The sequence below is a fragment of the Rhodnius prolixus genome, unplaced genomic scaffold (assembly GCF_049639745.1).
Source record: "Rhodnius prolixus isolate KJV_2025 unplaced genomic scaffold, Rpr scaffold_5, whole genome shotgun sequence".
Classification (NCBI taxonomy): domain Eukaryota; kingdom Metazoa; phylum Arthropoda; class Insecta; order Hemiptera; family Reduviidae; genus Rhodnius; species Rhodnius prolixus.
This window is the reverse complement of record NW_027411624.1, coordinates 22,801,104-22,828,295: the sequence shown is the minus strand read 5'-3', so window position 1 is coordinate 22,828,295 and position 27,192 is coordinate 22,801,104. Positions and strand designations below refer to the sequence as shown.

At 32.7% G+C, this 27,192-nt stretch overlaps 2 protein-coding genes across 6 annotated transcripts in view; both read right to left on the bottom strand.

Moving 5' to 3' along the window:
* The window catches only part of Cals (calsyntenin 1), a 72,654-nt gene extending 53,288 nt beyond the window's left edge, over positions 1-19,366 (bottom strand). The window contains exons 1-3 of the mRNA XM_074136591.1: positions 19,072-19,366; positions 18,358-18,521; positions 18,156-18,277 (exon numbers count right to left, since the gene is read on the bottom strand). Coding sequence (XP_073992692.1) covers positions 18,156-18,277; positions 18,358-18,521; positions 19,072-19,162 — 377 coding nt within the window. The 5' untranslated portion in view covers positions 19,163-19,366. The remainder of the gene's footprint in view (positions 1-18,155; positions 18,278-18,357; positions 18,522-19,071) is intronic.
* A 4,624-nt stretch (positions 19,367-23,990) lies between these two features.
* Positions 23,991-27,192, bottom strand: part of MFS17 (Major Facilitator Superfamily Transporter 17) — a 74,398-nt gene continuing 71,196 nt past the window's right edge. For all 5 annotated transcript variants that reach the window (XM_074136650.1, XM_074136651.1, XM_074136649.1 and 2 more), the window contains one exon: positions 23,991-26,223. In XM_074136650.1, coding sequence (XP_073992751.1) covers positions 26,014-26,223 — 210 coding nt within the window. In that variant the 3' untranslated portion in view covers positions 23,991-26,013. The remainder of the gene's footprint in view (positions 26,224-27,192) is intronic.

Here is a 27,192-nt window from a genome sequence, read left to right as displayed (position 1 = left end):
CAAATTATCTAATAATTGGAATTTTAATCAAACAATATTTCAACAGAATGTTCCCCCACATTAGATGGGTCCAACAAAGTGTGAAGATCGGGAACTGATTATTAGTTCTGTGTGAGACTTGAAGAGCATTTGAGATGAGATCTCTTTTTTACAAAGGGTTAGTACATTAAGGCAGATTCAGGTGCGTGCCTAGATCTGTCCTGGCTCTAATCTTATCCCAACACAATCAAGGTAGTGGAACTCCACATTCTAACCAAAGCATCGTCATTAAAACTATAGAAATGCCAAAATTACTAAGAAAAATTTGGAAAAAAACTACTCGTATTACTTTTGGGTGGGGAGGCATCAACTATTTGGCCATTAGCGCCGTTTAGCCTCGTGCTGGAATATCATTTCCTCTCCTCACCATACGGTCTATTACGGTTTCCACTCGGTAGAGCCGAGCGAATCCTGGAGGAAAACTTCCCCTCTTCAGTTCTTTAGCCATCGAATCCAGTCCTAAACCTGCAGGTCCCATCCTTTTTTTTTATTTTCTACTAAACTTCGAGTGGACTGTTACGATAAGCACGTTATCGCCTTCCTATCTCCAATTCAAATTAGCCTCGTTTCTATATTTCTAATTTCCAACTAGTAACCGTGCTTACACATAGTTGAGCGTTTATGTACATTACTTCTAGAAGGATACAATGAAGGGTTTACTCATTTTAGATAGTCATACACCCACCTAATGAAATTAACTTCAATCGATAATTACAAATTAATTATGATGAAAGTTCTAGACAGGATATGAAAAATAAGAAGTGAAAAATTAAATAGATAAGGAAAAATGAATTTTCAGTACAGGAATTTGACAATTGTCTCCAATTTCCCAAACTGTTTTTCACGGCTAAAAACTTTTCCAAGTCCTTTGAGTAAGATAATGAATACTTTTAGGTTAAAGTTTTTTAATAACCTAATTAAAGTCAAATAAAATAATCGCCTATTTTTTCCCCAGGCGAGCTTAACGTCCAACTACCAATTAAAGTTTGTACGAGGTCTGTAAATTAAGTAATGAGACTGATTTTTTTTATTCAAAAAGAATTACAATTCTATATTATAACCTTCAAAATAACTTCCTTCTGAAGCCACACAGCGCTGGAGACGTTTCTTCCACTCCTCATAGCAGTGCTCGAACTCCGATACTGGTATAGCCTTCAGCTGGTCGGTTACAGCCGTTTGAATGAGTTCCCTTGAGGTGATTTTTGGATTCAATTGAAAATCACCCCCATTTTCTGGAACGTGTCATTACTGGTCTTGGGTGTTTGAGTACGACCCAGAAACCAAGCGCCAAGAGCATGGAGTGGCACACTTCAACCTCTCCAAGGCCCAAAAAAAGCAAGAATGACAAAGTCAAAGATCAAATCCATGCTGATTTGTTTTTTCGATATTCACGGAATCGTCCACAAAGAGTTTCTACCTCAAGGTCAAGCAGAGATTCTACTAACACAGGCCAACAATTATACGAGAATATCATAGTTCATTTCTCTAACCGTAACCAGGAATCACCATACTTTATCCCCTTATCAAAGAGATTTTTTTTTTTTTTTCCAGGGTCATCAATTTCTAGGAGGCGCTAAAGAATATAAATTCAATATGCAAAAATTGAACGAGTATTTTACCTCTGTTCAGATTCGTGGCCCATTTAATTGCCTCAGAATCTGCAATGTTCTATATTCGTTCTTTATAACATAAATAGAACAAGCCATTAACGGCTCGAAGCGCCTCTTTTACAAATTGGGTATACATGATGGAGACAATTCGCCGAAGACCAGATAGCACTTGCGCCAGATGCTTCTTTCACCTGATTGCAATGAAGCGTAAACAACTAAACAAAAACTAACTCAGTAGATGGCGTTTGACGCTCTTTCGTTCATTCAAACTTTAAAGTCATTTCGTCAGATTTACAGAAATCGCAAGATTTCAGTCCTGAAAATTCATGGTTTATTCCAGTTAGAAATAAGCGAATTTGCGTTATAAGAAAATACAAAAATACATATTAACTTCTTTATTTGAGAAGAAAACTCAAAATGTGGTTCAGTGCGCTAATATTTCTGTAATACGAGGTGTGTTCAAAAAGTAACGGGAATTTTCGTTTTTTGAAAAAAATATTTATTTATTCATCTACATTAATATTGTCGCCTTCAAAGTAGTCCCCTTCGCATACAATACACTTGTGCCAGCGCTTTTTCCAATCCTCGAAACACTTCTGAAACTCGATCTTTGTGATAGTTTTCAGCTCTTTCAGCGATTCGCTTTTAATGTCATCTATGCTTGTAAAACGACGGCCTTTTAATGTTCTCTTTATGTTTGGAAATAGAAAAAAGTCACATGGAGCCATGTCTGGCGAATATGGAGGCTGGGGGCATCGTTAAAGTTTTGTTTTTGGCCAAAAATTCACGAACAAGCAATGAAGTGTGAGCAGGTGCATTATCGTGGTGCAAAATCCATGAATTGTTTTGCCACAAATCCGGGCGTTTTTTTCGGATTGCTTCACGCAAACGGCGTTGAACTTGTAGGTAGTACTCCTTATTGATTGTTTGACCTTGTGGCAAGAATTCATGATGCACTATGCCATTAAAATCGAAGAACACAGTGAGCATAACCTTCACATTCGACCGCACTTGTCGAGCCTTTTTCGGTCTTGGCGATCCAGAATGCCTCCACTGGGACGATTGAGCCTTAGTTTCGACATCATATCCGTAAACCCATGTTTCGTCACCTGTTATAACACGTTTCAGTAGATCCGCATCGTTGTCGACTTCATTGAGTGACTCTTGAGCAACTTCCATTCTCCGCTGTTTTTGTTCGAAATTCAACAATTTTGGAAAAAATTTTGCTGCCACACGTTTCATACCCAAAACATCCGAAAAAATTTCATGGCATGAGCCAATTGATATGGCAACATCATCAGCGACTTCTCTGATTGTGATTCGGCGATCGTTCATAACCATTTCTTTCACTTTTTTCACGTTTTCATCGGTTGTTGATGTGCTTGGACGTCCAGGTCGTTCGTCATCTTCAACGTTTTCGCGGCCATCTTGGAAACGCTTATACCACTCGTAAATCCTTGTTTTACTCATAGCAGACTCACCATATGCCTTTATTAACATTTCACACACTTTATTACACTTTATTTCATTTTTTACGCAAAATTTAATACAAATTCTTTGATCCATTTTTTTTAACAAACAAAAATCGCCAAGCTCGAAAAACACGTCTAACCTTAACGGCTGCCACATAAGAAGTAAACAATGAATATTACTGAAAATTTTATCGTACTTCAGGGGCATGTGTACCAACATAATAAAAAAAAAAATTTTACAATCAGACTCTCCAAACCCGCGAAATTTAAAAATTCCCGTTAATTTTTGAACACACCTCGTACATTATTAAATGAAGAGTTGACAATTAATTCCACATCTTTGGAGATTAACATATTTTGAAATTGTCTTTATTGAAATATTTACAAAAATTTAATTATTTTTGTTGTTTCAGACGTACATAATTGGTCTATGACCGTATGAGGAATGTTGTATTAGCAATAATAAGCGAATAAGGAGGCTGAAGAGCCACAGGAATGTTTTTACTGGCCAAAAACTCGTTTATTGAAATTGCTGTGTGACAAGGAGCATTATCGTGATGCAACACCCACTTGTTCTTGATGTTTGGTATCACATCAAGAACCTCTCGGTAAAAATGTTGATTGACCGTTTGACCTTGAGGTAGAAACCTCTTTGTGGACGATTCCGAGGTTAACCCAAACCAAACATCAAGAACAAGTGGGTATTGCATCACGATAATGCTCTTTGTCACACAGCAATTTCAATAAACGAGTTTTTGGCTAGTAAAAACATTCCTGTGGTTTCTCAGCCTCCTTATTCGCCTGACTTGAGACCTTGTGACTTTTTTCTCTTCCCGAAGTTGAAAAATCACCTCAAGGGAACTCATTTTGGGACAGTCAAAAACATTCAAACGGCTGTAACCGACCAGCTGAAGGCTATTCCAGTATCGGAGTTCGAGCACTGCTATGAGGAGTGGAAGAAACGTCTCCAGCGCTGTGTGGCTTCAGAAGGAAGTTATTTTGAAGGTGACAATATAGAATTGTAATTCTTTTTGAATAAACAAAATTAAAAAAAAATCAGTCTCATTACTTAATTTACAAACCTCGTATGTTATGTTACTATTAAAATTAGATTTGTGATTCGCTGCCAGAGTTTACTTTCTTTAGAAGCAAGGTTTTTTTTTAAAAAAAAAAGTTTTGACTGAACATGAATAAAGATGATAAACTATAGAAAAGTTTATGAAAACTGACTAGAAAAGTTATTCACAATATAGTCACAATTGAAAAGAGAAACAAATTTTTCCTGGACAAATGTTTTAGACAATATCTTTTTTTTATGTCCCATGGGTGAATAGTTATTTTACGAGGTGTAAACAAAATCAACGCCATAGTCTTCGGAAAAGACAAGAGTAAAAATTATATCTCCATAACTGAAAAAGAATTAGATTTACTTCGATTTCTAAGGTTTCTATTTGAATAGAAAAATTAATATTTTTTCAGCAACTATTGTGAAACTAGACAATAAATTATCTCTGTCAGACCACAATGTAGGCAAGAAATTCGGACAATTATGGACCAACATTGCGAAATGTATTCAGTAATATAGAATGATGTCCATTGACTGGAGATTCGCAGCAGTAATTGGCCCGGCCTGAAGAAGAATTAAGAAGGCTACTCTGGATGAACTTGCAGTCACTAGTATTACGCAAGTAGATTAAATAAAACTGCTTTTCTTTCAGCAGGAACTGTTTAGAAAACTTGTAAATGAAGACTACACGGGAAGAAAGGATTAAGTCCATTTTATAGATTTTTCAGGAGAGCAACTTTGAAGTTTGAAACGTTACAGTTTCAGTGTTTATTGAAATATGCTTTTGTAATTTATACACTGCATTGAATGACCATTTTTTTAGTATTCCTTAGAAGTATCAAACAAAATGTATTTTTAAATTTATTTATTTTGTAATTTACAATCTGTAAACATTGTTTACAATAAATAAATATAGAGAGAGTGATGAATTGGTGGAGGAGAGAAACTACCCAGCGGTAAAATGTGAGAGGAGAACGTGAGGAGAGAGGAGAATAATGGCGTATAAGGCCTTCAGCCTACAAGGAAGTCGCGGGGCCACTGGCGATTCAGTCGGCGAGGAGTATTAGGGATGTCAGAGGAAGCGAGAGACAGTACGAGAGGATTAGAGCTAGTCGAGAGAGTAGTATGGAATTTTTGGTATTTAGTCTTGGCGAGTTGGTCTATGAAGGGAATGTTGAGGTCGTGGTGAAGAGTGAGGTTAGTCACCGTAGAAAGGAGCGTCAGCTATCTGTCGGAGGAGTTTTTACTGAAATGTCTTGTACTGTCCGTTTGTTTGAAGGTTAGGCTGAACCCCACAGCTCTAGTCCGTAAGTCCACATAGGTTTGAGAATAGTGTTGTACATTAAGCGTTTGAGTTCAGTGGGTAATTTGGAGCGTCGTCCAAGAAGTCTGTAAAGCAGTTTAGCACAGTTTTTTTGTCATTGCACAGTCTTTTAAGTCTAGTGTGTGGGTTCCACGTGAGTTTTTTTGTCTATGTAGAGCCCAAGGTAGCGCACCAGATCAGTACAAGGAAGAGGATTGCAGTTGAAGAGGACAGGTGGACAGGAGCCCCGCCGGAGAGTAAACGTGGCATGCTGACATTTCTGTGGATTCATTTTAATCCGCCACTTCTGTGCCCAGGATTCTATTTTATGAAAGTAACTTGTAGGATGTGCACTTGTAGCTAGTATGGCTGTGTCATTTGCATATGTACAGAGTTGTGTAGATATATCAAACAGTATGGTATCAAACAAATATTTTTAAAAATTGGGGGCCTCTGTATCTATTTGTCTGAATGTCTATTTTCCAGTTTCTTAGTATATCCCTCGAATCAGATTGTGAAAATGAGAATATAATGTAACATAGAGATCATATTTCACTTTATAAACTCCATGCAACTCCCACGACAAAATTCTGTTCATCTGTTAGTCTAGTCCGTCTATCATACTAATTGAGTTTCAGAAAATTATAATATTTTCTGCTTTTATTTTGAATGAACTTATGTAAATTATACGAGGGTCGTTTGAAAAGTCCGTGCAAGGTCAGAGAGATAGCACCACTGGCGCGTATCGAGGTTATGTTTAGTTAGTAGCATCTCTTGGAAGAACACACACCAAGTTTCAGCCAGATCGGTCTATTTATTTGTGTTTGGCATTCGTTTGAATCGAGGAAGTCGAGTGATTTTCAAAAAATGGACGAAAAAGAATTTCGTGTGTTGATTAAACACTACTTTATGAAAGGCAAAACGCCTCAGGAGACTAAAGAGAAGCTTGATAAACATTATGGTGACTCTGCACCTTCGATTAGAACAGTTTATAAGTGGTTTCAAAATTTCCGGAGTGGCCATATGAGCACAAGTGACGCTGAACGTTCTGGACGCCCTGTTGAGGTTACTACTCCAGAAATCATTGATAAAATCCATGATATGGTGATGGATGACAGAAGAGTGAAGGTGCGTGAGATTGCTAGTGCTGTGGGCATCTCGAATGAACGGGTACATAATATTTTGCATCAACATTTGGACATGACAAAGCTATCCGCAAGATGGGTGCCGCGATTGCTCACGCTTGACCAAAAACGAAATCGTGTGAAGTGTTGCAAGGACGGTTTGCAGCTGTTCCAGAAGAATCCGCAGGACTTTAAGCGTCGTTTCGTCACTGTGGATGAAACATGGATACATCACTACACTCCTGAGACCAAAGAACAAACTAAACAATTGGTTACCAAGGGGGAATCTGCGCCAAAAAAGGCGAAGACCGTTCCTTCGGCCGGAAAGATTATGGCGACTGTCTTTTGGGATTCGCAAGGAATAATCCTCATCGACTATCTGGAAAAGGGTAAAACTATTACAGGTGCATATTATTCATCGTTATTGGACCGTTTGAAAACTGAGCTGCAAGAAAAACGCCCACGATTGGCCCACAAAAAAGTCCTTTTCCATCACGACAACGCACCAGCTCACACCTCAGCAGTTGTGGTCGCAAAATTAATGGAAATAGGGTTCCAACTCGTTTCACATCCACCCTATTCTCCAGATTTGGCTCCCTCGGACTACTATTTGTTCCCCAATATGAAGAAATGGCTGGCGGGAAAAAGATTTTATTCAAACGAGGAGGTGATTGCAGAAACGAAAGGCTTTTTTTTCAGACTTGGACAAATCCTATTATTCGGAAGGGATCAACAAACTAGAGCAGCGTTGGACGAAGTGTATAAGCCTAAAAGGAGACTATGTTGAAAAATAAAAAAGGTTTACCCCAAAAAATTAAGTAGTTTTTATTTTTGCACGGACTTTTCAAACGACCCTCGTATTATATACCTTTCATAAAACCACACAAAAAGAATTAATACATCTTAGAAGTGCACACCTACAGGACTTCACTCTTTCTGTCCGTGTTTTGGATGGACTTCATCCGTTTTCTCAGTGTATACCATATATTCATCTGGCTGTAACTCATGAGACTAAAACCATTACATTCAACTAAGTTGACCCATCTGAAAGTTTGTATGATGATGCCAAAAACTCAATTTCGCCGAAATTGGACATTAACCCCTTTTTTCCGTGAAGCCTTCAAATGATATAGTGATCATTTCTGCACTTAGTTACTTAAGATATTAAGTCTAAGTAAAAGAGGAATAACAACATTTCTGCTGCATTTAGTTTGCTTGTTCTACAGTGCATTCTTCCATTGGAAGTAACGATCCAACTTTTGAATGAAGAGGGTTCACATAATTATTGAGTAGACGTATTGAACACCAGTGAAAAGAGAATAGACCAAAGAGTATGCTGTGTTCTTTAATGCAGCGCGATTGGAAAGGACATATATATATATATAAACTCCAGGAAACAATTATGAAATATCGAGGGTACAGGATGTGGTCCCTTGGTGAAAAACAAAAGGGCTATTTAAGAGTGTGATGCTGATAGATGCTCTTCACCATTAGTTGCCGAATATCTAAACTGCAGAGTCCGTAACGTCGATATTCTAGGTTTTAATGATGCTCATTAAGAAAAAGTAGAGGAATGGTACGACCATATAAAAAGTATACAGTAACGTAATGCCTATTTTTTTCAGATGGACTTGTACGTCCAACTACCAAATTAGGCGATTGCGGACGAAGGCGACTAATAAGCGCATACTTTACAAATGAATTTTCACATTAAAACCATTAAATAAAACCCAAGGCCTAGACCGGGAATTGAATTCAGCACCGCAAATCATCATAGCTTTACGGGAGTGGCCTCTAATTGCTTGTCAATCTTAAGTTCGAACCAGCTTACTGCTCTAAAAATTCTTCTTTCTTGCCAGTCAATCTTGCACATAGTCCAACAATGAACAGTGAACGACCGTAAGTAGGAAAGAAATCGCATTACCAGGCTTTGACTTCAATAGTTAACGCGCTTTATAATTAAAAACAAAAAAAAAATAATTATAATCTTATACTCTTTCAAAATCCTATACTAATTTATTCAACTGTGACGACCTAGTATTGTTGACAAACAATGCCCCTATTAGATTGTTCGTAATTAATAACTTATACAGGCATTAACTGTACACAATAGAATTTTAATGAAAAAGCAATTTGCTAACTGATATGAAGGCAATTAGTAATCTTGTTTAAGATTAAAGCCTATTCAGTTTTACTATAACAGAAAATCTAAGCACCAAACTAGAGATGCTTAGACTTTGAATCAGCGAAGGATCGTTAAAGTTTCCTAATTCAAATGTCAATTAGAAAAAAAAAAACAAAAATGCGTTTTAACAAGACTTGCTCCTAAAGCCATCTAAATAAACTGCCAACAAACTAGAAATTTGTAATGAAATTTGGTTGACTTTAATCTAGCTAAGCTGAATTATACAGGTACTTATCCTGGAAAAAGCGTGACGTGACGCCTCCAGTTCTAAGAAGTACCTTTATAATCAATTTTATATAGTAGAAAACTTATTTTTTTTTTTTTTTTTAAAAACGTTAATTTTCTAAAAAGATTTTCTGATAAGGTTAAAAAAACTTAAAGGAAATCGCGGACAATTAAAAGGATCCCTTAGGAAATTCGCTTTTCCATATTCACCATAAAAATTTTCCACAAAAACCTAAGAAAATAAAAGAAAAGCACTCGCTCATTCATTTCAAGCTCCATCAAAAGCACCGAAAGCCTTTGGAAGCTACCATCAAGTCTTGCCTGGAGAATGCAAGAAATTTTTGCACTTAGAAGGGTAATGGAAATGAAAGTTCCAATCAATAACCACTTAATTTGTAGGCTCAACTCAATGAATGCCAAGATTTAGAGCTTGGTGTATTAAAAGTTAAGGGTTAATGCTTCATGCTAAGAAGGAGCACGAAAAATCAAAATGAAAACAATTCCAAAGAACACACACCCGATAATAAAAGACAAATGCTCAAACTTTGCAAAACTAGATTTGAGAAAACGAATAAAATTAATAAAAATCCTAATTAGCATACTGTTTTTGGGATTCTTCTTTTTAGCCCAACCTCTATCCAATGATAACACAACAAAACATTGTCCAGAAGTTAGCATTGTATTGCCACGCTTCGAGCCAAGAAATGAACATTTCAATAACAAAAGCTTCTTGCAAAGAACCAACAGTGTTACATAGCACAGAGTATAGGAAATAGTTCCCAGTAATTACCCAGGAGTCCCTATACTGGCAATATCTGGAAGAGAAAACAAGGCTTCCACATTCTATTTGATCCTACCTCAAATAGTGGAGAAGACACTGGTCCTAGTGAAAAAAAAAGAAAGGACATTTAAGAAATTGGGACAATAAACCATCATTTCATCTGCCTTGCCTTCAATACTCAGCTCATGTTTTAATCTAACCTATAAATTTCTAAAAGTAACTATATCTAAACGTGCGAAATACTTTGCAGAGACTTTTGGATTTAAACAACAACACACATAGACTAATATAATATTTTTGAAACGAAGACTTGCGACACGATCTCGAAAAACATACACTTACTACTTTTTTTTTTTTTTTTTTTGCGTTTATTGTGCTACAATCAGCGCGTTAGCGCTATAAGTAACAATGATTCAATGGAGTAATAAATGATAAGTAACGAGTGGAGAAGTTACCCAGTGGTAACACTCCCTAATATTTGGATGGTTAGTCACTCTCTTCACTTGGGAGGAGATCACGAGGCCACTGTCTTTTAAGACGTCTTGTCGGGTTGTCAGGAAGAGTTCTAGAAGAAAGATTTTGAGCTAGAGGATTTATTAGAGATTGCAGGCTGAAGTGGAGTTTTCTGTATCTTGTTTTAGCAACTTGTGTGACAAAAGGAATGTTAAGGTCAGTGTGTATAGTCAGGTTTGAAACATAAAAAGGAGCGTGAACAATAGTTCGAAGTATTTTAGATTGTAGAGATTGAATCCTTTGGAGATTGGAGCGTTTGGTTGAACCCCACAGCTCTATTCCATACGCCCAGATGGGTTTCAAAATAGAAGTATAAATCAGTCTTTTGTTGTCCAGAGAGAGTTTTGATCTGTCGTCTAAGAGTCTTTTAAGTAGTCGATAGCGTCTGTTCAGTTCTGTTCTTTTAAGTCTAGTATGGGGGGCACTTACTACTTAAATTACATAACCTAATACCAATGTTTATAATACTAATGTTTTCAAGTAAGAAGACTGAACCTCAATATGACTCACAAACAATAAAACCATAAATTAAAACAGATCACGAAAATCTCACTACTTAAATTAGACAACCTTATATCATCTAGTGAGAAGATTGAAACTCAATATGACTCACAAACAATAAAACCATAAATTAAAACAGATCACGAAAATCTCACTACTTAAATTAGACTACCTTATATCATCTAGTGAGAAGATTGAAACTCAATATGACTCACAAACAATAAAACCATAAATTAAAACAGATCACGAAAATCTCACTACTTAAATTAGATAACCCTATATCATCTAGTGAGAAGATTGAAACTCAATATGACTCACAAACAATAAAACCATAAATTAAAACAGATCACGAAAATCTCACTACTTAAATTAGATAACCCTATATCATCTAGTGAGAAGATTGAAACTCAATATGACTCACAAACAATAAAACCATAAATTAAAACATTACGAAAAACTCACTTACTACTTAAATTACATAACTTGATACCAATGCTTATCTCATCTAGTAAGAAGACTGAACCTCAATATGACTCACGAACAATAAAAACATAAATTAAAAACAGCACTCAGTATATGAGTATAAACATAAGATATATTTATCATAAAGACAACTCAATAAAAAAAAATCACCATAAAAAAAAGAAGAAAATCTTAGTTTGACAAATAGCAGTGCAATAAACTCTTGGTACGTGATTATGGATCGATAAACTGACTCCAAGACTACAAATCAGCATTTAACTTAAATAAACCTAACACAAATCTGATACACTTTTAGTGTCTGACCTTTAGATTTTAGTTCACACTTTTATTGGACCAACAGATCAAAATAAAAATAAGAAAGGGTCGAAAAAAATTGGTGTTATATTTGATTTCAGTTATTCAACATCTAAGTACAGTAATACAAGAAAAAGTACATATGAATATTCTTATTACTTCCTCAATAGATGCTTGGATAGGGTAAACAATGTTATTATTGTCTATTACTAGTAAAGTAGTAAAGTAATCGCCTATTTTTTTGAGACGGGCTTTATGTCCAACTACCAATTAGGTGTCTTGGATGGAGGCGACTAGCAAACATACTTTACTGTAAATTTCTTTTATTAACCATTAATTAAAATCCAAGGCCTAAGACCGGGAATCAAACCCAGTACCACATATTAGCTTCGCATTATTGTCTATTACTATATTAATCTTAATCTCAATAACTGATACAATATAGGTATGTGAGATTTTATTTAGGTGAAAAAAAAAATTCGGTAAAATATTACTTTGTTGAAAAAATAATTAAAAATAACTTAATGCAAGTCAACATTTAAGGTCATTGGCGCCCGGATCTTTTTCCAGTGCACTGCGGCCTCCGAACAGTGTTCTCTCGTTGCAAACAACACTCTTCATCATCGGACAGTGAGCTGTAAGAAGCTCATGGGAAGAGAAAACATCTATGGGACGCCCGCTGGATTCGTGTCTAGGATTTTGTCCCAGCACGGTTCTTAAAAACGGAAGAAATTAATTAGGTGAATATTTAACCCACCTACGTTTCAACACCTGAATAATTCTTAAAAATTACGGCAAGTGAAAGAATATGACTCGAGCGGTTAGAGTCCTGGCCCGTTAAAGCTATGAAGTATTGTAAGGGTCGTTTGAAAAGTCCGTGCAAAGTCAGAGAGATAGCACTACTGGCGCGTATCGAGGTTATGTTTAGTTAGTAGCATCTCTTGGAAGAACACACACCAAGTTTCAGTCAGATCGGTCTATTTCTTTGTGTTTGGCATTCGTTTGAATCGAGGAAGTCGAGTGATTTTCAAAAAATGGACGAAAAAGAATTTCGTGTGTTGATTAAACACTAATTTATGAAAGGCAAAACGCCTCAGGAGACTAAAGAGAAGCTTGATAAACATTATGGTGACTCTGCACCATCGATTAGAACAGTTTATAAGTGGTTTCAAAATTTTCGGAGTGGCCATATACGTTCTGGACGCCCTGTTGAGGTTACTACTCCAGAAATCATTGATAAAATCCATGATATGGTGATGGATGACAGAAGAGTGAAGGTGCGTGAGATTGCTAGTGCTGTGGGCATCTCGAATGAACGGGTACATAATATTTTGCATCTACATTTGGACATGACAAAGCTATCCGCAAGATGGGTGCCGCGATTGCTCACGCTTGACCAAAAACGAAATCGTGTGAAGTGTTGCAAGGACGGTTTGCAGCTGTTCCAGAAGAATCCGCAGGACTTTAAGCGTCGTTTCGTCACTGTGGATGAAACATGGATACATCACTACACTCCTGAGACCAAAGAACAAACTAAACAATTGGTTACCAAGGGGGAATCTGCGCCAAAAAAGGCGAAGACCGTTCCTTCGGCCGGAAAGATTATGGCGACTGTCTTTTGGGATTCGCAAGGAATAATCCTCATCGACTATCTGGAAAAGGGTAAAACTATTACAGGTGCATATTATTCATCGTTATTGGACCGTTTGAAAACCGAGCTGCAAGAAAAACGCCCACGATTGGCCCACAAAAAAGTCCTTTTCCATCACGACAACGCACCAGCTCACACCTCAGCAGTTGTGGTCGCAAAATTAATGGAAGTAGGGTTCCAACTCGTTTCACATCCCCCCCTATTCTCCAGACTTGGCTCCCTCGGACTACTATTTGTTCCCCAATATGAAGAAATGGCTGGCGGGAAAAAGATTTTATTCAAACGAGGAGGTGATTGCAGAAACGAAAGGCTTTTTTTTCAGACTTGGACAAATCCTATTATTCGGAAGGGATCAACAAACTAGAGCAGCGTTGGACGAAGTGTATAAGCCTAAAAGGAGACTATGTTGAAAAATAAAAAAGGTTTACCCCAAAAAATTAAGTAGTTTTTATTTTTGCACGGACTTTTCAAACGACCCTCGTACTGGGTTCGAATCCCGGTCTAGGCCTTGGATTTTATTTAATAGTTAATATAAGAATTTAATTGTAAAGTATAAATGCTAGACACCTCCGACCGCGACACCTAATTTGGTAGCTGGACGTAAAGCTCGCCTAAAAAAAAATGGCATTACTTTTCTTATTACTTTACATACTACAGTCTATAGGTGCTATAATAATGCAGTAGAGTAGTAGTATACGACCTATATACTAATCACATATTAGTCTATTTTCTGTATACAGGGTGAACCAGTAAGTAATGCCCATAGGTCTACTGTGTGTAGTACGTCTAAAGTGGAATTCAATGACGTATTGGCCAACTTCATATTTTCCTCTGTTCTTGAGTGACGTCAGTTTAAATTTTTTTTTCTAAAATCATTACTTTTTTCCAATAAAAATGTTATTACTCAGAAAGTTTTAGTCCGAATTCGATTCTGATGACACGGTTAGAAAGATGATAAATTATTCTCCAAACAGCCTCAATCTTCCTCCGGAAACTGGGAAAATAAAAGTAATCGAAATTTTTAAAAAAACTCATTAGGCCCTTATGTGATCATTATCAGACCTAGGTGCTGGCACTTTTTATAAAAGTTTCCTTGTCTAATGTGGGCTTTCAAACGGGTATATCATTTTCCAGGATTCCTTCTATCTTCATACGAGAAATTACGTTTGTTTTGCACGAAACCGGGTTCACGAGCACACAACAGTGTTGGTTTATCAAGTTGTTTAATTCATTGAAAACTCTTCTAGATGGGCCAATAGTCAATTTTTAAAGTAGATTGTCTTAAAATAAGAAAGTCAAAGGTTACATTCTTTTATTCTAAGAAGTAAAGACAAGATGTTCTAAAGATAATATAATTCTAAATGATATTATAAATATGTGCTTAGGTCAAAACTTTTGCTGCAAATTATATTCTTAAGCAACAAATAAATTAATTAATAATAACTATCTATTTAGTACAATTACAGGTTTTTTAGAAAATTTATTAACATAAAAAATCCTGTGTATTTGTGCACTAGATTTTATTTAAAGTTAAAACATAAATAAAGTGTTCAATAAGGAAGTATTTTATTTGATTAACATTTATTGTAGTTATCAATAATAAATTAGCAATGTAACGGAACTCCCACATTCCTAAGAGATTTAGTCACGATTATTTATATTGAACAATATTCAACATTCATATGCTATTTACTTATGAACTGCACTTAGTAAGCAACTAAAACAGTTATGTAGAAATTATAAATAAAAAAACCTTTTATGGATGATTAATTTACTCCTAAAACGTTTTTGATGCGCATAGGGATCTGCGCAAATGAGAAACAATAAATCTCTAACGAAATATCTCATAAATCTCAAAATTGGCAATCAATGGAGTTTGCTTCCAATAAAAGTCCAGTAATTCACCATAACGACTGTCTAAAAAAATAGCTCCAACTACTTACTTGAAATGTCATGTATTGTGGATTCACAAAATTTATCACTTATATTTAAATAATTTATCGAAGAGAGAAAAAAAAAATTTTTTTGTTTATTGTCTTCTTCAGATTTTATATTTAAAATTGCATCTAAATTGAATTTAAAGTTGCCAAAATGTCATCAAGATTACATCTGTAACACAGTTTCTGTGAACTGACTCGTTTAGTTTTATTAAAGAAAAAAGCTTGTTGAAAAAATGAACAAGAATTTTATTCAAATTATTTATTTTTCTTTTTTTCATGATTCACAATTAGGATTCAATTTTTTTTAACAAAAAAAAAAAGAAATATGTTTGGCAGAAGGGAAAATGTCAGTTTCTGTAATGGTTTCCGGGTACCATTGTTGCCCTTCAGTAGTAACAGAAAATAAATAATAAGAAATATTTTTTCACTCCACATTCTGGCCGGATAGACTAAACCGCAATGCAAAGATGTATTGCGGTACTCGGTTTGATCACTTAATAATTAAATACAGTTAAATGAAAAGTTGTTAGCAAAATACGTTAGCTATTCCAAAAGCTTAAATGAATGTAAAACCCTAACATTTTGAGAAGCCAATACCCTCTTAATCACCTCTTAAAGAGTGAGCAAGGTTCAGGGTGTTTTGGAGTGTTTCTACTGTTTTAACTTCTCTCGTTTGTATATCTTGAAATTTTATTTCAATTCTAACCTTTTTTTTAAAAAAAAAAAACATGTAATATTATATTTAAGTTTCTTCCTTAAATGTTCATTAGTTGGTCGAGGTTCTGTACATAACTATTTTATTAGTTATTCAGAAAGATATTCATGCAGCTTTTTACTTCTCGATATTCCCTTATTTTAAAATTCTTTTTGCTACATTAATCATGATTTTTTAAATTTTTAATGCGAATATTATTTTTAAAAAATGTATTTATTTAATACATATTTTATAACTTCAATTTTTTTATACAATAGTTATTGACTTTATTTTTCATTATGTTTTATCTCGTTTTTAGTCTGTAATTCTTCACTCAATCTTCTTTTTTCACAATTATATCGATTTCTAAGTTATCTATTTACGATACATCGTATCGTATTATCGATATATTGATATCGTAATATCAAAATATTTCATTTCTCTGCGATGTGTTCAACAAATATAATATATAATGCATTGGTGTCACAAACCGAAAATCAATCGCGATTTTCAAACTTTTGTTTGATTTCAGTTAATCATTTCATGAAATTGATTTCCTTAAGTAGTAGATCAAAAGACGTGTTTTTTTATTAAATATGTTTTATGTATGATTATTATTTATAAGGATTTTGAATGAAAATTCAATAATGGCGGGAGTAAGTTTAAGAAGTGAATATTTATAGAATTCGAAGGGGTGTCCAGGCAGTTTTTGACTGCGATGAATATGTAATAAAGAAGTATATCGAATCATAATTCTTACTGGAGTATTAAACCTTCATACAACGACTTTAACCATAAACAACATGTACCTTTAACTTTGCCTTACATTTATACTCTCCGGAGTTTGACTTTTCCTGATTTATCAAAATGAACATCATACAGAAGATTTTGCAAGGCGACAAATTGGTGAAATACCTGAATTTTCAATATTTCAATAGAATAAGCTAGTAAAGAATCAGAGAGAATTTGTCCATTTTCCTACTATCGAGTCAAATGATTGCACTCAATGAAAAACATTTTCTAAGATTATTCTACTTCTGAAGCAATGTTTGGGTAAAGGCGAAGTTGCTACACCTCCTAAGATCCAAGAGTTAGAATAACTAATACAAGAAAAATCGTTGGTGTCCACAAGGCAGACTATGCTCAACTATGTAATGGTGTGGCCATATCAAGTGATTGAAGGTTAAGAAAAAACCTAAAATTTTGTTCTGTCATCAACCAGTTGAGTGGAAAAGACGAGGACAGAATTGGAAAAAGTGGATAGCAAGAGTAAATATGAGGTATAGAAAGCTCTGGTGCAGAAAAATATCTCTTCGAAGAACGAACATACTTATTGTAAAAAGGAGAAAAGGTTATTTTGATTCGTGTCACGTCATGTAAACTAGTTTTTAGTACTTACGATGATTTTTAGATATTTGCAGTATAAGAATACTTTGATCGAAAGATATCTTAAAGTTGGAGTGAAATATGATAGATATTAGTGATTTAATGCCTTTTACATGTTTTTTTCCTGTAATTTTGGCCGTTTCGGATTTTTAGAGATTGAATCATTACAGGGTTATTTAGATAAATGTGACTTCCACACTTCAGCTTACTGTTTCGATTTCACCACATTATCTGACACTGTGTCACTATCTGAGTCAGTGGCGTTTTAGGCTGGAATGTGGAATTTATTTACAAATTTTGATGTTTCAATCCCTGAAGATGGATTTGAAAACCCGAAACCTGCCAGAAACACAGAAAATAGGCATACTGTGTCAGTTGAAACTATTTAAAATATCACAATTTTATATTTTCAAAAGATATAATAAAACGACAAGGTTATTTGATAGCAGCTTGTTTAAATAAAAGAGTTGATAAAAATATTTGCACAATGTTACAAGAGTTCCGAGTTTTTTTGTTTTTTAGAGAACCATACAACTATCTATCTGGCTTTTAATAGAGCGTAGTGTATGAAATCTAATCAAAACTAGAATATTACTAAAGGCAAAACAATAAAAATTGAAAAACAAATTTTTTTACCACGACTAAATAAAAGACAAAGTTGTACAAAAAAAAAAATACAAGAATTCACTAAGTTAAAAACAATGTCAAAAAATAAAAATAAATAAATCATAGAACATGATAACTGCTTTAAATTGCACTATTAACACCTAATGCTTCTCTGAAAATGGGTGGTTGGGAGCGATCGCCAAATGGAATATTCGATACTCATAAAGCGATAGAACATGTGATTTCTCCTTTAAAGCAATGTAATGCGAAAAAAAAACTTACTTTTCTGACTGCTGTCCAGTGCATGATATTGCTGCAATATCAAATTTATAATTTTTACGTTTTTCACAGTTTAAAACTTTTTTAGCTCTTAATTCAGCCTCTCCACCTTCTTTCAAGATAATCTACAAAATAAATTTAATCATTACGCTCTTTTTTTTAATGACACCATAACAATTAAACATTTTAAGCAAAGCCTACATACTTGAAATGGTGCTTCTCCATGGTGTTTATTAACAATATGGAAGTCACAGATTTTTGCACCAACTCCCCTAATTTTTGGGGTGACTTCCACAATTGTTTCATTTTCTTTTACAAGACCGTGGTATCCTGCCTCCAAATTCTGAAGAGACAGTCTTGGGACCAAATCTTGAAAAACAAAAAGAAAAAAGAATGCGGATTTTAATTTAGAAAAATTTAAAGGATTTAACGTAACTTAAAAGTTGCAAGTAAACAAACCTAACTGGAATAAGTAGCTGTTTAAAAGAAATAAATAAAAAGTAAGAAATTAAAATGAGTAAATTTTAAGCTCTACAAGAGTGGGTGAAAAATATAAGTACAAGTGTGAGGTAAGCAATTCATTCCTTAAAAGGAAACTAACCCGAGCAATAAATCAAAATCTTACGTAATACGAGAGTAAAAAATTAATAACATTGAAAGTTGCAATTTTTTAAACAGCTATTTCACTAAAGATAAAATAAAAGAGAAAAATTTAGATCGCCTTCGGCATTGCTTAGAGATCAAGTAGTACACCAAAATGGAAACTGTGTCACTTAACATCTTTATAAAATGCGCACCCCAACTAAATACAATTTTGTTACAACATGAAAATTGAAATTGAAGTAAATATCTAAGGTATTATTGATCAGCATAATTCGAATTCTAGATACAAAAGATTGTGAATAAGGAAGAGAAGTACCTTCATCTGGGGAAGTCTGTTGCGGAGATACATTAGCTGTGGAGAGGCACACAAGATAAGCCGCAAACAATAAGAATCCTCGGCCTATCATTGTTTATTCATCAACCGAACTGATTAAAATTAGTTTTACACTTAAACCACCACTTTTTTTAACACAGCTAAAACATAACTGATATGATTTATACGGTCTCAGGGCACTAGAAGTGTATGAAAAAGTTATTAAATGCTATAGATTCCGTGAGTCACCAGTCACCAGCACTGCGTCTATCGATTAGCTAAGATCCACTATAGAGTGCGCCACCTGCATTTTGCAAACCTTGTGTAGAGAGAGCATCAAGTTCTCACTGCAGAAATGTTTTTTATTATTATAATTTTTTTGGACGATAGCAAGAAAAAAGTTATTATACAAATAAAAAAGTAAGGAAAAGCTTAAAATAAAAGGAACATTACTAAACATGTTTCTTATGACTAGTAATAACAATTTACAGGGGGGGACCGCAAGATTTCCATTGAAAAAACTCTTCTTAGCATTGCTTAAATGAAACAAGATTTATGTATGTATTCTTGTTTTTAAGTTTTTTTAAAAATATATTATATTTAAATCTAAGCGACCAAATAAAAAACTAACCTAAAGATTCAAGAAACTTTTAAATCATTTATGTTATTGAAAAGTGGGTTGGGCCCCTCTTAGGAGCCAGGTGCACACAGGAACTTGGGTGGTACGGTAGCTACCTGTCCAGTGGCAAAGATTAGAAAAAAGAGAAACAATGTATCAGTTTCATTAAAAGAAATATTGTGCAACAAAAATTACAAACCTTTTACTCCCAGAAATGAGCTTTTTGTCACTATGAAACTGGTTTAATGAGTTAAACCTTGATTTATTATAATTAGTGCACAGTACTGAAGGGAGAATCCTTGAACTAAATGATATTTTTTAGGAGACTATTGAGATTAATAATTTGTTTCGTCTCAGCACCTGTCTTTTTTTAGTTGCTTCTGTACTTGAAGTGATTTTCTCAATTTTCATTATCCTTCACTTACTTACCTTTTAAGTATTTATTTGCAAGTTACCTCAAATTTTTACTTTTTCTTGAACATAAATTATTAAGAAAAGATTTGAGAATATTACCTGAAAGAATAAGTGTTGGGGTAAACAGAAATATCAATTAAAAATCAATTTATAAGATTTATTCTATTTTATAATACATCTACTTACAGTTAATTTTTTTTTTTATTATACTCTTTTTTTATTAAGTAAAAAAATAAAATAAAATTGTAAGGATCTATTTTATATATGCACATTTTTTAGATATTGTTAAGAATTTTTTTTAATTATTTTATTTACTAATATGTTTAGACGGTTTTAAGGACTATTAAATATCATTTGTTACATTACATAAATACAAATGTGCCTCTAAGAAAAATAATTAAAAGCGGAAAACCTTTACAAGGCACAAGTGGTAATAGAAATTCAGATTATTTTAAATTGTTTTATTAACTTTATGCTAAAAAGCGAAATAAATATTTTTTTTTAATAAACTTGAAATAAGAAAACTAAAAATTACAGAATGTAACAAATGATATTACTTATCTAATGTTACGTGAGTATTTTTTACACATTCCTCTTTAAAAATACTTGTCCGCTAAATTTAATAGTAAATTACTTTCTTCATATTTACAATATCACAATTAAAAAACAAAAATAAAATCATTTAAAGGAATGCTATTAAATTTTAAGCGAAATATTCTAAACTTGGAAACTTACATATATTACAAATAATAATAATTAAAAGATAAACGTTGAATCAACCATTTGCAACATTCTGAAGAATCAATTTTACTAGAGTTGTTGATTATTTATTACATTCTGATTTTTCGAACAAGATTTCGAACTTTCTCAACAATTATCATTGTGAGTAATGCCAAGCACCAGACATCATCAGAATATTCGCTATGTTACTAATTATAGCGCTTAAACTAATTTTCTTAGAAAAAAAAAAATATTTCTCAGTTACCGAATTTAATGCAACTCTTCAGTGTAAAGCCAATTATAATTGCTCCATTCTAGCACCGTTTCCCCAGCCATTTGTTTTTAAAATCTAGCAAAGCTTATTTTTGTTGGCAAATAGTAATTGATTATAGATGCAGAGATTCCTATAAAATAATAAATTTCATATTCCAAAAAACTAGGAGCCCCCATTCGATTCAAACATACTTCAAAACGTACTGGTACCCAGGCAATAATAATAAAAAAAAAAAAACAGACTAATGAAGAGTAGCAAAACACCTAAAATGTGGTCCATTACTGTGTACAAAAACATTTAAACAAAACAGAAAATAACACTTCTTCTACTTCAAAGAACCATAAAAAAATATAATTTTCTTTTAAACAAACTAGTTAAAAAGGATAATTTTGTTATTAACATTATTTAAGAATAATTAATGTTATTTTTGAAATAGTATATTTATTTATATATTTTTTTAATGAGGCAAGAATTTCCATGTTGCTATTAAGTTATTAAATATTGCTATTAAAGTCCTTTATAACTAGAATGAAAACTATTGTTTGGAATTATTTTGAATTGGTAAAAAAATCTAAGATTACAATGACTAATTTATGTTCCATAATTGTGCATTTTTACCTTACAGTTTTTATTTATGTATTAAAAAATATTTTCATAGAAAGCCTTTCAGCAAATTTTGAAATGTTTAAAGAATAATTACTTTCTACAAAATAAAAGTTATTCACATAAGTAATTTCTTTTTTATTAATACCAATTAATTTTTATGCACTTGATAATTTATTTTATAACTTACATACTGTTTGATTTAAACTTTATAACATTGTTTTTTTTAATATTTTTAGTCATTTTAATATAGAAACAATATGTGAATTTGGAAAAATTTCTTTACAAAGAAACGCATTCAAGTAAGTAGACTCTTGTTATTAAAACAATACAAATAATTAACTGCAAAAAAAGTAGATTTTCCAGCAACTTTAGTACTACTACAAATGAAAACACATAAGAGCATAGCAATTAGTATATGGCATTTTATAAAAATAAAACGTATGTTCAACTATCAGTAAATTGTTTTAGAATAAAAAACACCTTTCCTTTAAAAAAATTTAAACGCATAAAGATATCATTCTGAAGTGGTTAAACTAAAACTAAATCGAATTTTTAGCAGAAACAGAATTTCACAAAATCACCAAAAAAAAAAAAATAAGACGGTTTAGAGAAAATACACATTTTAAGTTTACTGCCTACGATGGAGTGAGATATAAAACAATTGTAATATTTGGAGTTTAGGATTGTAATGCTTGAGTTTAGGATTAGAAAATTTTTAAAATCCATTTGTAGGCCTTTTAAGCGTATTTCCAAGCCAGTAAAAAAAAACTAAAATTTTTAAGTGATTGTTTATGAATCTACTCAAATTAAAAATCTACAAAACACAGATTTAAGAGGGACTCATTTTAAATAATTGTTCATTTAATATGTAACTTGGTTTATGTTGTAGCAAAATCAATAGTTACTCGACAAAAAAGTTTTCTGGTCGCCTCTTAAGGAGCTACTAATAATTTTTAACCCTGTAATATTTCCTTGTAATATGTTATATACATATGGTTTTGAATAAAGACAACTAGAGCTTATCTACTAAAAACTTGCTTTTGACAACCCAAAAAAAACAAAAAATAATTAAACTACATGGTAAAAACTAAATTATAAACTATTTGTACTGAAAAGAAACAATAATTTTAAAACACCAAATTATTACTACTTTAAGTAACAAACACAGTAAGTCACAAAAGCAGTATTAGATAAGTACCAGACCACCTTAAAACTCGGGCAAACTATACAAAATATTTTAAGAAAAAATTAAACACAATTTTGTTTATTCTGAACTTAATTTGCCATGAAGAAAAAGGATTATACGAATTCTAACTTAAACAAAATTGAGTAAATATAAATATATATATCAGTTTTACAAATAGAACAACTTATTGATTAAAATTAAACATGCACAAAGTACGTGAAATAATAATCAAGGATTTATTCGATCGCTAAAATATAAAAATAAATTTCACAATTAAGGCTTCATGGAGTAAATTTACTTATATTAAGGCATCGCTAACACTATATAACTTTTCGTTTTAACTACATTCTTAATACCCAGCCCTTAAAATTTATTAACAAATATAAATGTCATGTAATGTAACAAAATAATTTGACTATTTAGAGACTAAATAGTAATTATAGAAAGGAATGAAAAAAACTATAAAAATCGTAGGTGCAAAAAGTGTAAAGGTCGACAAGCAAAATTTTAGATGAAGATATTATAGAAAGATATTCAGAGATCCTAGGTCTATGAACAAACATTTGCTCAAAAATAAAATGTTAAGGATTAGAAAATAATATAGAATTCTTGAGACTGGAATTAGATTTCTTAAATTAAGGACACAAGTATCCTAAAGAGTTCTTCTGACCTCTAGAAACTCTGTAGGTCTAGGAAACGTTTTTCTTTTTTATTTGTTAAATATATCTTATTTAGAGAAAACAGGTGCGAGGATTAGTTGGATCAAGAGAAGCAAAAAATTAAAAATACAAACTTTTCTGCTCACAGACTTCTCTGATTTAAAATGCTGACAGGAGTCTGCTCGAGCATTTGTACAAAATGTGCCTACGATTTATCACAATATTGGGGGAACAAATAATTAAAACCTTGAAACTAACTGACGTTTCTTATGTAGGGGTGGACTATATTATTTTATGAATGACAGCAATTATATGCTAAGAGTGATATACTTTTATTCATCGTGATAAATTGCATAAAATCAACTGCACTTTCAGAGGTTAAAATAAGAAAATAATTATACTCTAAAACGTCTAAAACAAAGTTTTTGCTCAACCAACGGGCTGTTTGTTTTTTTTTTTTTTTTTTTTTTTATCAGACAATAAATACAATGGAACCATAAGTTGAAAAAAGAAAATAAATTGTGTCTATTGAAAACAAATGAAGACACGACTTCTAAGAAGGATAACCATTTCAATATAAACTAAAAAGATGAGCGCATATTCGGAATATATTTAATAATGTGAGCATTTGACTAAGACTTTTGACACGAAAGCATGAAACGTCCAAAAGCAGGATAAATAAAAAAACGAAATTCTTGAATAGGGACGATAAATAAAAGTAGTACGGACACTAAGCAAATTTAGCACTTTACAATTAATGAATATATTAGAATCTTAACTGTTGACCAAACAGAAGTAATTCGAATGTATGTTTAAACGGCCCCTTAAAGAAAATAAAGGTTAAAAAAAATAACAAAAATTGGTAGTCGAAATATGATATGTAAGTACAAAATTTATATTTATCATCAAAAAAATTAAGTGTAAAGACTAAATGTAAGTCACGATTCCAAGATTTTTCAAACATGACAAAAGTAACTAAATAATACTGAAAAAAAATTCTACTCCAAGTTTAGAAATCTTCGAAAGTTTGAAGATCTTTAAAAAATTCAATAACATTTCTAGATTCTACAAAATGTACATACATCATTGTATGTTTTAGAACAAAAAAAGAAAAAAAAAAATTTTATATACTAAAATAATTTATCACTTATTAGTTAGGGAAGTTCATGGCATTTTTTTAAACTGATAAAAATATCTCAGACCAAAATGTTTTTTTTGTAATTGTTTCAATATTTTTTGGTAAAACCAATCTTGAATCTTTAAGAATGAGATATGAGGATTTAAAGCAAAAGCTTTTTATACAGGATTCCTGGTGATTGACATTAAAGACCAATTAGTGGCAGCACATCCACAAAAAATTTAATTTTATGCAATAATAATTTCTTTCCGTAGTAACACAGAAATTAAATTTGGAAACAAAACAAAAAATTGAATTAAGCAGTAAAAAATTAACCAATCAAAACATACCTTTTTTTTTTTCTTTTAGTTTAACGACGAGATTTATTAATAAAACTGGCCTAGTTGTGACTTTTTGAGTTGATAAAGAAAAATTAAATTTAAGGAATGAAGGAGCAAGGAGTCCGTCGACTTGGAGTTTTGTCAAAACTTTTTATGGTAACATAATAATTAGCTGCTGTACATTATTAAATATCAGTATTTTTTAAAATCTTATTTCAACATATTTTACAAAGCAAAAGTGTAATTTTTAAAAAACTTACATTATATGTTAATGACATTTTACAGTTTTTATCCAGACTTTCTTATTGAAAAAATAAAAAAAGAAAGTAATGATTGAATGGGTATTAAATTAAAAATTTTACAACCGTTTGCAAATGAAACTGATTTAATTTTTTTTTTATATATATCATGGCTGAATAGAAACAACCAATATTTTGGGAGATTCAGAGAAAATTGAACGAAAAAATGTCCGACCTAGTGTTGGCTGAAAGGAGTAAAAATAAAAAATTCATTGATTAATACATCAACAGAAAGTTTAACTTTCTTGCATATATTCTCTTAATGGAAATAAAAAAATCTTCATTACCAACGATCTTTAATACCATCAACATATAAGTTCTTCATGTGGTAGTTTATATAATTTCCGCAGTAATTGTTTCTTCCAGGACCCTATCAATTTGAAAAAACTATTTTGAATAATAAAATTAAACGATAATTACATATAAAACAATCAACTTGGAATGACATTAAGGAACTTCTTTGAGATTTTAAAAGTTACAATATTAAACAGTTTGGAAAATAACATAAATAAAAAAAAAGTTCGAAGTTTCATGTTTTTTATAATCTGTGTTATTTAAATCAACTTTCCGCTTTTTCTTGATCAATAAAAAATATTCAAGCTTTAATTTATATTTTAACAAGTTCAGTTCAAAAATGTTCACATTTTTGGAATAATCTAATACTGTACTATATATAAATATATTCCTTTACTGGTAAATATTGTCAAAAATTAGGATTCTGGTGTGTTTCCGTTGCATTTCGAAGATTTTTCAGGAGTTTTTGGGGAATGCTGTTGATCAATCATTAAAGGTGGTTCCTCATTATCTGGATAGTTCCATTTCTGCACTTCAGATGTACCAAATGCTTGATAAACAAAATAAGTAACAACGGCAACAACTGATGTTACACCGAATACTTTTCGCCACTGACCGAGAGTAGTCTAGAAAATAAAGAATTATATACTTTGACTTTCTAATTGAAATACTACAAAAATTAAATATGCAACTTTCACTCTCAGTGCATTTCTAATAACTATAACAGGATGTCTGGATGTCCGGATGAAAGTGATGCAATTGTGGTTTAGGCGGCTAAACTGAGATGCTATAGGACTGATTGTTGGGTGGCTTACGGTCTTCAGGCGGTGCTGTCGTAACATAACTATTTTTGCACGGTCAACATTTTATTTTAAGTAAATAATTAATTTCGCGTCTTCATTTTCCCGCACATCCAGGCGGCTTTACAGTACTTTATAGAGGATTGGTAGCCAGTATAAAGTATTTCTCGTATGAGTGCCTGGCCATTCGAGGATACAGGAGCATGAGATATCGGTTAATTTGTTTTCAGGGGACCTGAACTCTTTTTTAGCATCACAGAGAGGTTGTCTTTAACACGGCTATCAGAAAATAGGTGCAGAAGACAAAGGAGAGCGGAAATTTCATCTCAGCAGCAGGCTAAAACTTTTATCAGCAGCTAATTGCCCAACTTACTGCGTCATTATTCCTGCAAGGCCGGACGACCGATAGGGTTATTGTAGGCCTCTTCATGGGCTCTTGTCGTTTGAAGAAATACTGCGAGGACCTGGCAGAGAATAGCCTCAGAGGGTAGGTTCGATCAAGAAGTCTAGTTAAACAGACAGAACTGGAGTAGATGCTTCAGATGGTAGCTGCCAATCTGGCGAAGGGGTTTCTGGCCACCCTTTATCCTAATCCTAATACAGTATCCGAATCTATCCTAGCAATAGCACTATAATGTTGGACATCACGATGAAGTTAAAACATTTTTTTTTTAAATCTCGTAACTGTTTCAAGTGATTACGCAATAATGCGAGTTTCTGAATTATCTTTTTTCAAACTCTCTGACCCACAAGAAACATACATGAAAGTGACCATCAAAATAATGTTAATGATCA